The sequence below is a fragment of the Mesocricetus auratus genome, unplaced genomic scaffold (genome assembly GCF_017639785.1).
Source record: "Mesocricetus auratus isolate SY011 unplaced genomic scaffold, BCM_Maur_2.0 Super-Scaffold_100024, whole genome shotgun sequence".
NCBI lineage: Eukaryota > Metazoa > Chordata > Mammalia > Rodentia > Cricetidae > Mesocricetus > Mesocricetus auratus.
The window spans coordinates 21,130,328-21,142,666 of record NW_024429205.1 but is presented as its reverse complement, the minus strand read 5'-3'; the positions used below and the strand labels follow the sequence as shown (position 1 = coordinate 21,142,666).

General features: G+C 41.1%; 1 protein-coding gene across 3 annotated transcripts in view; it reads right to left on the bottom strand.

Annotated features, from left to right (window-relative positions):
• The window catches only part of Babam2 (BRISC and BRCA1 A complex member 2), a 391,454-nt gene that overhangs the window by 156,970 nt on the left and 222,145 nt on the right, over positions 1–12,339 (bottom strand). For all 3 annotated transcript variants that reach the window (XM_040730653.1, XM_040730654.1, NM_001281577.1), the window contains 1 exon segment: positions 7,424–7,533. In XM_040730653.1, coding sequence (XP_040586587.1) covers positions 7,424–7,533 — 110 coding nt within the window.

Genomic DNA, 12,339 nt, shown 5'->3' with positions numbered 1-12,339 from the left:
GTTTTTTGAATAAGGATTTGGTGCATCTTCCAGTGCAGGATAGTCCTTACACAACAGAGAAATAAGGTACTGAAAAGACCGAGGGCAGAAAATTAACCCAAGGCTGAATGCTCTGAGGAGATCTGAGTTATTGCAGGTTTGTGCACATCTTACTTGTAAAGTCATATTTTCTGCCTAAAAGAAGCCTAAGAAAACCACTGAGCTAGCACTGACTTCCGAGGCTGGGGAGGTGGAAGCTGCACATCAGAAAGTTGCCAAATATATGACATTTAAGGGCTGATTGATCTTCTCCTCATAGAAGTCTGTTTGCAATGTTTCATAGCAAAGGCCGAGCTCTTGAGGCACAGGCTAGACAAAGGGCCAAACTCACTAATGAAAACTAGCTGAACTTTTCAGAATTCCATTCTAAGTCACGAAGAACCCATCTGGCCCTGCTCCCAGTCCAGTAAAAGGAACATCTTAAGTCCCTAGAGGCTAACACAGCTCTTTCCACCAAAAGCAAATACACGTCTCCCCTGACAGCTGGTTGTCTTAGCATACACTCAACTGTATATTTATCAAAGGGGGAAAAAACTCTCCAGAAGCACAATATTTATTATAGAATTATTTGAGTGACTCATGTAAACATGAGTACATCTAAATTAAGTCATGTTTACTATGCTATGCTATTGCTTAAATCCCAACCCAAAATTACCTCTAGTGATATGGGACCTCTTTTTTCAAGCCAACTGGCAAAGGATTGTTTTTTTCAAAGACAAGAATTATGTATTTTTCCCCAATCAATCTGCTTAGTCACACATTTTCAAAGTAACACATTTGAAAATGTACTCAAGGTGATCCCAAAACTTGGGAGGTATTAAATTCAGTGGATCATTTGAGTAAAATCACAATACAGTGAATTTTCTTATTGAATTAAAATTTCAAATTATTTTTTAAAATTAAAAAAGTAAATTATTTTATCTGAATGCAGTTTTCTTACCTATAATTTCAAATAGCATTATTTTAATTTTCAGGTCCCTATACCCTTTTCATCAGTCCCTGAGTCAAATTTCAGTATACCCCAGTCTCTGAATTATAACCAATCAATATGTCCTAAAAGACCATGTCTGTTGCCAGGGACAGTAGGAAAAAGAAGGCCAGAGAGGCCACAGTTGGAGGAGATAAGGGACTGTAAGTTCAAAGATCATAAGACCAAAACCACAATAACCTACAGGGTTTGGGTGAGATAGCACTTACAAAGGAAAGTACAAACTCCCAGAAGCATGGCCCAGCAACCACCAAGGAAGCTAGCTGCTGGCTACAAGGTATAGGAACAAGAATGAAAAACAACTATAAAGATCATTTGCTTTGCGAGGCACAGAGATAATCAACCCCTGCCCTTCTGGAAAGTTACATTAGTAGGTAGCAGGGCTAGGGTAGAGCCAGCTTGGCAGGAAATGGGCTGTCTTCCCCAGTCCTCAAATGACAGGGAGTTTATAGTTTAATAAAACAATATGTTCAGAGAGCCAGGAACATAAGTGTAGTCTTACTACAAGGCATGTGGTGGGTGGTTAAGAAAGTTCCATGGAAGAGATGACCACCAAGACCTAAAAAGATGGGCGGACCATTTGTAGACCCTGTAGAAGAGGGGTCTGGAACAAAGACTTGGCTGAGCAAAAGTACAGATGTGGAAAAAACACAAAGCCTGTTGAAAAGAAAATGACAAAACATTTGGCTAAGTGGTGGGCTATGTGAACTGTCCAGATGGGGGTGCAAAGGTGAGTGGAACAGCCACACAGAACCGCTTGCATGCCAGACTGCCAGCAAACTGCTTGAGGAAGGACACATGCGAGGGGAGCGTCAGCCAGTGACAGTTCTGTGCCAAACAGAAATAAACTGGAAGTTAAAATGGGGAGTTAACTGGAAGTCAAACAGGAAGTGAGCAGGAGTCCATCAAGGGTCATGGCAACAGAAGGACAGAACCAGATGAAGGCAGGAAGACAAGGAACAGTGCGGTAGATGCCTGTGAGATTTGAACCTGAGCACCCAAGAGAACCAGAGGATGAGGGGGTGAGACAGGGTAAGGGAGCAATGCTGCCTATTCAAGATGATGAGCTTGGTTTTAGACATTTTGCTAACTTAGACATTTGAATTTGAGATGACAATGGAATATGAACACAAATGTCTATCAAATGATTAGAAAAGCAGTTTTTTAAACTAGGGAAAAATATTAGAACTGAAGACCAGGAAGACATCCACAAAGAAGCCCATGAAAATGAAAATGACCTGGGGGTAGGGGAAGACTGGAAGGTGGGCTCAGTGTTAAGAGCACTGGTTGCTATTCCAGAGGTTTGGTTCCCAGCATCTGTGTGGTGACTGACAACTATCTGTGACTCCAATTCCAGAAGATCTGACCCCTCTTCTGGCATGTGAAGGCACTGCACACACATGGTGCATAGACATACATTCAGACAAAACGCCTATTCACATAGAAACCAATAAAAATCTCAAAGAGAACTATTTAAGAAGAGAGAAAATGGCGTAGGGGCGGGTGAGACAGCTCAGCCAGGAGAGGCACTTGAGCACGGCTCTGATCACCCGAGTCTGATCCTCAGACGCTCTACGGCTACTCCCTAGAGTTGCCCTCTGACTTCCATGTGTATGCTGTGGCATGCACACACCTGCACTAACACACACGTAAACACACTAAAAATAAAAATAAAACATGATCAAGCAATAGAAGCATGGGAAGGAAACAGTACAATTTAATGACCTGAGAAACAAACCTGTCCGTGAAGGAGACCAGGAAGGTTACAGGGGAGGAAACTCTATAGAGAACACACGCCAGGGACACCATTATGAGCATTAAATGGTAGAGTAAAATGAACATCGACAAGCACTAAACATCTGTATAGTCACTGTGTTACTTACTTAATCTCTACAGAAGTCATGTGACATTAGAAAAGCTAGGCCTTCGAAAGCCTTCCCATGTTCGCTTTATCAAGCGGGATGGAAATGCAATCTCCTCTGAGCTCTTACAGTGTTGGTAGGTTTCCCAAGTTAATTCTACAACCCCAAAAGCATTCACTGCGCATCGACCACGGGCTGACACTACAAAAGGCCCTTCCCTGTGGTCACACTGGAGTAGGTGCAATTAAACTCGAGTTGTGCCCCTTTACGGAAGAAGAAATGGAGCTCAAAGTCACTCGAGCCATGTTTGTTACCCAATAAGAGGAGGAACGGAGGGCTTCTAGCGCCAAGTCTCACTGTGTCTTCTTCACTAACCACAAGCAGCAACTTGTGGTTGTTTTTAATGCCTCTTACTGTACTCTAAGCAAACTAGGGCACAGGGCCACATCACATCCATTGTGACAGCCGGGGCACACCAGCAAAGGGCCTTGCGCTTGGTCAGTTCCTGCAGGGTTGCTCCTGCTGAAGAATGACCACATCTAAGTGTGCAGGCACACAGGCCTCACTATGGGTGGACATTTATGAGCTGGTAATTTCTGCGTACTTCTTTCCAAGACGGACTGTAACTTAACAACAAAAAAAAATCTAAAAACAAATTCTGTACTTGTGAAAGATGCCACCTGGTCTGCCTCAGGGGCTAAAATCCTCTTTTTATGCACTGAGTGGGAACAACCCGGGGAGTGACGAAGCTGGTTTTCTGCAAACCACTCCCATATAGTGGCTGGAGCCAAGGCAAGGGCCCACACCTGTCCGGGATGAGCACTGTGCTGCCTCGGGTCCCTCTTCACCTTTCGTTTCACCGAGGGAACTGCCTAGAGTCTGGCACTGAGGGGAAGGCACAGCACGTTTAGTGCCAGCTCTGATGATGTAACCCTTAACATCCACAGCTTCTCTGCCAGGAAAAAGCAAGGCAACTGGTTTAGAAACGATTTTTTCCCTTCTCTAATATGCAACCAAAATCTAATATTTTGCATTTCTGACTGCTAGCTAATCCTCCTCCTCGTCGTCCTCGCCCTCATCCTTCTTTTTCCATAACTCACACTGGCTCCATTCTTTCAACGAGCAGAACTTAGGGTCTAAATCAAAGGACTGGTTTTGATTCCTTGGAAAACAAATGTATATAGTACATGAAATATGTTTATTTCATAAATGTCCCTCATGCATGAAGAACACGAAGTTCTTCTCAGAAGTGTTTATTCTTCAAGCTATACGAATGCACAGCGGGAGACTGGAGAACAATAGGCATCTCCACACCAAGAGGGCAGGCAAGCCATGTGGATGGGCTGTCAAAGACACCACGCAACTATTCCTGGGTCCTGGAAAAACACAGGTTTCAGAACATCAGAAAATCATGATGCACTTGGGAATTTCTAACCAATGTAACTGACAGATGTTCCTTTTCATGGGGATTGTCTAATTTGGGGACATTTGGTACTCATATTGTTACAATCTTTAGAGTATAACAAATTGATCCTTTTTCCTTCATGTGATGACAACACCCTAAGTAATATTTTTCTATTTCTATTTCTGGGACTAGTTAATATCCTTGTCTACTGCACAGACAAGCTGGGGCAGAGTGATAATAGCCAGACAGGCCTGGAATTTCCCTTTGCCCATGAGCTGGGAGGTGGAGAAGCTAGACTTCTTTTGACCATTTTTGAATAATGTGTAACAGGCTCTGGTCTCCTGGAGCTTATGCCTGTGAGATACCATGCATGGGGCTTGGGACTTCTCAGAAGCACCAAAACAGAAACCGAAAGGAACAGACCCTCAGCTAGACAACAGCCAGCTGAGTCTAATTAGGGACGCCTTCCCCACAGCTGAGAGTTGACCAAGTAACACAAAACATAGGTAGCAAATGAAAGTTTAACACAATGTCCAAGATAACACTAATCCCCTTCACTCAGTTCTGAAAACTTAACTCATGGCCATTGCCTTCCTGAAATGACATTCCTCTTGCATGCTCTAAACTCTGCAAGAATCAGCTAGATACAACAGTCCTCTTTATCCATGAGGGATATGCTCCAGGATTCTCAGCAGATGCCTCAAACCACAGACAGTACTGAATCACAAATACCCTAGGTTTTGCTATATATGTACTATGACCAAGTATAATTTGTAAGTATACAGTGTGACATTAATAATAACTACAATGAAACAGAACAATAGCAACTTCTACAATATAACATGCAAGAGAAAACTAGCACAGGTTTCTCCTCCTTGACAATTTCATGGAAACAAGATCTGCTTACTGTAGAACTGAGTGAACTGAATGGCCTCAAACTTAGAGAGATCCTCCTCCTGCCTCTGCCTCCCAAGTTCTGGGACTTAAACACATGTACCACCATGCTCATTCACTGTGCCCAGTACAGAAGTTGAAAACGTTCGCCTCTCCACTTTAAGTGAAATCACTTTAGGCAAGCCAGGACTTCTTATTGGCATGTCTGAATTACTAGCATCACTATTCTTACACTCTGGCCTATTGTTAAGTAAAAAGGGGATTCCTGAACACAGCCACTGTGAAACCATGACAGCCAATCTGATAAGACATCTACTAATGACTAATAGGTAGGGAGCATGTGCAGCATGGAAAAGCTGGACAAACAGGCGACTACTATCCCAGGCAAGATGGAGCAGGACCACACAAGACTTCATAAGGCTTCTCAAGATGGTGCACAAATTAAAACTCATGAGTTGTTTATTTCTAAGCATTTCCGCTTAATATTTTCAGACATCAGTGGATTGTGGGTAAATGAGATCGCAAGAACATGCAACCATAGATAAGGATTTAGGGAACTACTGAAAACAATTTAGCAAATGTGAAAGCCCTCACAAAGCCATACCTAAAGTTTACCATTTTCCATTTTAACCCTTCTCTAAAATCTCACGCTGAAAAATTCTACGTGAAGATATAGTAATGTCTGCCTGTTTGCTTTACTATTAGGAATACAGTTGTGTTAGGTCAACTTGTACTAACCAAGAAAAATGTTAAAGCTTTCAGTATAGCTATATCAATTTGGGGGTGAGAATTACATACTAACTTATAAGACCCAAAATGAAGCCATTGTTGTGCAAGGCACTATGGGATGGTACACTTACTCAGCAATCTGAGGAGCATGCAGCTCAGCAAAGGGTTACAGAAATACACACCACGTCGAGGCAGGGCAAAATACAGTCTTGCTACTGTAAAATCCCACTCTAGCTGTTATTAGAGATACATAAATAAATGAGAGAATACCTGTATATTACTGACCTTCACAATCTCCCACACTGGAGTATAAGCACATACATCACATCAATTTGTAAGATGGGGTGTCCATGACTCATAACTTAGAGCAACTGAGGTCAGAGTACATGAAAACGACTCAGGATATTAATATCAGATGACAACCACATCTACTCTCAGACAGAAATCTGCCAACCCTGACTAAATGACCTACAGAGAACTTTAATAATGCATTTCAGTCAGAACCTGTAAAAATTTCTCTGTTGATGAAAAATATGTCTCATCAGAAGTTCCCAACCAAATCTGTTTATGATCCATTTTCAATGGGCCTCGGCACCCTTTGAAGTGTAATAAACTGCTAAAGCATTTAGCCAACAATAAGCACATTGTAAAGAGAGCCTTTATAAAACTCATTACTAATGAGAAAAGATGCTTGGTTAGACACAAGTATGATAGCAAACTGTTCTTACTATGTGACCAGACATTGCATAAAACCATACAGAGCTATTTAAACAAAGAAAGAACTCGAACATCATCATTTAAAACTATCTATTTCTAATATTACCTTTATCAGTTTCTGATTAACTTTCTGGTTATTATCTTGAAGAAACTGGTTATACTTTCACAAATAACTCTGCCAGTTTCAAATATATAAGTTAGGTCAGATATTATTCAGCAGGGCTCTTTAGGCTACAACCACTACCTACAAACCCCTGGGGACACCCTGAGAGTGTAACAGTTTTAGACTTGGTGTACCTACAATTCTTTCAAGGATTCATAGGCACAATACAGAGACCATAAATTGCATGAAAAAGATTCACTAAAAGATTAATTACACTTGCAAATATTATCTTCATATACTGTGCCACCAGAACTTCCAATCTAGAGCTGTAGAGATGGCTTAGCAGTTAAGAGTATTGGCTCCTCCTGCAAAGGACCTGGTTCACATCCCAATACCCACATGTTGCTACTTACAACTCCCTGTAACTATGGTTCCAAAGGACCTGATGCCCTCTTCTGGTCTCTGTTGGTACATCCATCCAAGTGGGTGTACTTACACTCAGGTGTGTGGACTTGTGTCCACAGAAAAGAAAAATACCTTTAAAAAGAAATTCCTCAATAAACACATTTCTGAGAAAAGAAAACCAAAAAAAATTAAGAGTACACACTTCATAAAAGGAAGAGTGAGACACATGGCTTACTAAGTAGAAGCAGCTGGCTCATAATGTCAATAACACTGAAACTTACTGCTCAATTCGGGGGGACAAGTACAACTTGGGGTACACTTGGGTGGCTTCAGTATCCTCAAAACTGACAGAAAGGAGGGCCACATCTTCTCCAGGGTCTTCATTTACATCCTTAGAAAGGAAGTGAAAAACAATATAAGTACCTGTTCTCTGAACACTTTTTGGTTTTTTTTTTTTTGAGACAGGGTCCCATTATGTAGCTCAGGCTGGCCATCCTGCCTCCCAAAAGCCAGGGTTGCAGCCTGTATCATCATGCACAGCTTACTCTAGAATCTTATCAGTGATGAGCTCACAGCTACTGACATGAAACCATGGTTGTGAGTTGTCTTCATTCAACCAAATGGCCCAGCACGCCCTTCCTCATTCCTTAAGAGAGTTTAACGTCTTGCCTGAAGGTTACTACAATAAGTCACACAACTCTCAACTATTTACCTTGCTCCCATATTCCCAGTCAATCAGGGGAATAAATATGATGGTAACAAATTAGACAGAAGCATAGTTAACACACTGAGTAATAATATTGCTAAAAATATAATTTATATCCTAAAACACCAGCAAAATGTTAAAATATGGGCCCAATAACCTCATTATACCTACCTTTATAGTATGCTATAAATTATTTAAATAGCAAAATCCAGAGGAAATATATTCCTGTGGAGTATAAAGTATGTCAGCTACTATATAGTCAAAAGGCTGGGTGGGGGTAGGTGCACATCTACGTTACTTTGGGAACTGTGATACATACTCATCATATATGTCTGGTTATGAGACTATTTTAAGCAAATTCCCTATTAATCTAAGAATAATAACTACTGATCAATCTATCAGAGGACACCTTAAGTTAATGGTAAACTGAACCGATAAGAATTGAATGCCAAACTGGCAACAATATCAAAACTAATCACTGAAGTCTTGATGATGCACGGATGAAGTGTACAGAATCAAAATTGGGAACTTTTAGCTATGTGCATGTGCTTGATGATTATTGCCAAGCACCAAGTTGTCTGCCAGAGTTCTGAATAAAATGCTCAATCAGAGTAACTCTACAGCATAATGACTTTAATCGGATATACAACATTTCTATAACCCCTAGTAACCTAGCAGTGTCTCCAAGTCAAGAACGAAACCCAAAACACTAGAAATGGATATTGTTCTCATGTTGAAAACGGTAAAAATTGACCTGTAACTCTCAGTCAGTACACAGGTCCCGGGTGCAGGGGGCTCAGACAAACAAGGAAGGGGTCCCAGCTTAGGCTTGAACTGTGTGCGAGCATCGAGAGCCTCAGACAGAGGCCTCCAATGTCCAAATCAACTCCTGAATCTTGGGAAGCTGGTCAACACTCATTACTGCTCAGTTGGACATCTTCAGTATCCTTGCCTAGTTTCTTACTGCAAGATGCATATGTGTGACATGTATACATGGGGACAAGGAGCATCAAGCCTCTTCCATTTTTTAAAAATAAAAATTAAGAGGAAATAAGAAGCAGGGTTAGAGAGGAACATGTAGGTGCCACTTGCTGCAGCCATCTCCATGGCCAAGCTTTCTACTGCCTGGGTCTTGGTCCCTATGTCCTACATCTACTGTTACAGAATTTGCTCACTGGCCTAGTGCACAGTGCATACATCCAAATGTCCTGACTGCATGCATGAGAGGAGGGGCTACATGGAGAAGCTCACCAACCATGGAAAGCCAAGAAAGACCAATCAACAACCCACACTCATGCCTTTCCTCTGGTTCACTATGAACTTGATCTCAAGACTGTTCCAAGGACCAGTTTTGCTTCCAAGGTCAGAATTGTGCCTATGAAAAATGTTGCAAACTCCAAATCAAGGTGAACAAGACCAGGTCAAAAATGTCAGCGATATGATTTAAAGGGAGCCACCTTCCTATTGCTCCTGCCTCTGCCTCACAGAGGCAGCAACCTTATTGTCCTACACCAGTTACACCAGGAGCCCCCCCCACCCCACCCCAACCAGGAATTAGCAGAGATGTAACTGAAGCCAGAGAGCGCATGGCTCTCGGTATCTGTGATCACAGGCCTCTGGAACACTTACAGCATGTGAAAACCAGAAGAACTGTAAAATGGATGGTTTTCATGGGTGCAGAGTTTTCTGCTGAGCATTTAGCCTGCTCTAGATAAAACCCAGATAAAATAGAAGAGAGGGGGGAAAATCATGCTGGACTCTATGTCAGCTCAATGCAACTAACTGAGGGATGCACAAAAATCTTGACAAAAGGAAAAGGGTTTTGAACAGGCAATAACCAAAGTTTAATTAAAGTCAAATGCAAAGTTCACCCAAGGTGTTTCAAGCAGAGTTTTGTCCACAAGGCATGTGTGACCTCACAATGTCTTGGTCCTAACATACAACTTGCACTCCTTGTACTATGTATGCCATCACACCATACATACCAGGAAATGTGTCCTGATTGCTTGACCTCAGACTGGAGATACTGTATGTTATGTACTATAGTGTTTTTAAGCAGATACAATGATTTAATGACAAAACCAAAGATTTTTTCTACAACATTTCTCAGCAAGTAACAAATCAGTGAATTTTAGGATTCTACTGAGTTATAAAGAACTATTGTTTGAATTGCTGGCTTGAGTTTCATTTTAAGCCTCAATTAATTCTGGTTTGGGGTTAGGACAGAATTTTCAGCAATTCTGAATTGGCCCTAAATATGTTTCTGTCATTTTGTGCCTTGTATTATACAAAGACATATTCTCAGCATGGAAGGTGACAGAATCAAAATATCCATCAACTCAAATAGTCACCCAAGACTTAATTCCCCCACACACACACACACACAGACAGGAGACAGGGCTTCTTGTGTAGCCTTGGATAGCCTGGAACTCACTCTGTACACCAGGCTGGCCTCGAACTCACAGAAATTCTGCCTGCCTCTTCCGCCCCAGTGTTGGGACTAAAGGTGTATGCCACCACTGCCCATCCACTTATTTCTTTATGTAAAAATAAGCAAGTGCATCAAATCACCAGCATGCAAATTTGCTTTTGCTTTAAGGACATGGTAAAATTACATGTCTACCAAAATCATTCTTTGAAACATATTTCCTTAACATATCAACAAATGTTTGATGTGTATACATATTTTATATAGCTTTATAAACAGGGTTGTATAAAAAGTTGTCAGGTAAATAGGGCCCATGAGTGAAAAGAGTTTAAAAAGTCCTGCCCTTGCCCATGAGTATAACCTAGGACTGTGTTGGTTCAATATGTCGCCCTCCCAGGACACCTTAGTACAGTGAGCATCTGTCCTCAGCTCATCTGCTCTCTCACACATCTTCACAGGGACGGCACTGCTTCCAAAGGCTCCCCTCTCGCTTTTTTCTTTCGCAATCTAAAAACATGGTTTGTTCTGCCGCAGACTTTTGGCCCTTCCATTTCCATTTTCATTTTTTTTTCTTTTTAACTTCTTAAATTTTGGTTTGTTTGATTTTACACTACAAAAATTAGGCCTTTTTTCTTTAAACAAGCCCAACCATATAGAAAGTTATGTTAAAATTAGTTCTTCCAGCCCCACCTCAGGTGAGAGTGGGCTCTATTCAGGGGCCCGACTCCCACCCATTACCCACTTTCCTTGATCTCCCTGGACCTGCTCCTCACATTGAGTGGACCCTCCCAGACAGGAAGGACCTGAGTCCTGCCACACCCCACTCTTGGCTCCTATAGACCTATAAACTCTAATGAAATAGAAGTAGTCATCAAGTCTCCCAACCAAAAAAGCCCAGGGCCAGATGGTTTCACTACAGAATACTACCAGAAATTCAAAGAAGAGCTAATAACAATACTCCTCAAAATGTTCCACACAAAAGATGCAGAAGGTTCCTTGCCAAACTCTTATCTAAAATACAATAGGCTACAATTACCTTGGTAGCCAAGTCACATAAAGACACAACTAAGAAAGGGAACTACAGATCAATCTCCCTCATGAACATTGATGCAAAAATACTCAATAAAATACTGGCAAATCAAATCCAGGAACACATCATGACAATCATTCACCATGATCAAGTACGCTTCATCCCAGGCATGCAGGGATGGTTCAACATACGAAAATCCATCAATGTAATACAAGCTGAGAAACAAAAATCACATGATCATCTCACTAGATGCTGAAAAAGCCTTTGACAAAATCCAATACCCCTTCATTATAAAGATCTTGGAGAGATCAGGAATAACAGGAACATACTTAAACATGATAAGAGCTATATACAGCAAACCAACAGCCAACATCAAACTAAATGGAGAGAAACTCAATACAATTCCTCTACAATCTGGAACAAGACAATGCTGTCCATTCTCTCCATATCTTTTCAATAATGCCCTTGAAGTTCTAGCTAGAGCAATAAGACAACAAAAGGAGATCAAGGGGATACAAATTGGAAAGGTTGAAGTCAAACTTTCACTATTTGCAGATGATATGATAGTTTATATAAGTGACCCCAAAAACTCTACCAGGGAACTCCTATAGCTGATAAACACCTTCAGCAAAGTGGCAGAATACAAAATTAACTAAAAAAAATATCAGTAGCCCTACTATATACAGACGATAAATAGGCTGAGAAAGAAATCAGAGAAACATCACCCTTTACAATTACCACAAACAACATAGAATATCTTGGAGTAACACTAACCAAACAAGTGAAAGACTTGTACAGCAAGAATTTTGAGTCTTTAAAGAAAGAAATTAAAGGAAATACAAGACAATGGAAAGATCTCCCATGCTCTTGGATAGGTAGGATCAATATAGTAAATGGCAATCTTGCCAAAAGCAATCTACAGACTCAATGCAATCCCCATCAAAATTCCAACACAATTCTTCACAGACTTGAAAGAACAATACTCAACTATATATGGAAAAACAAAAAACCCAGGATAGCCACAACAACCCTG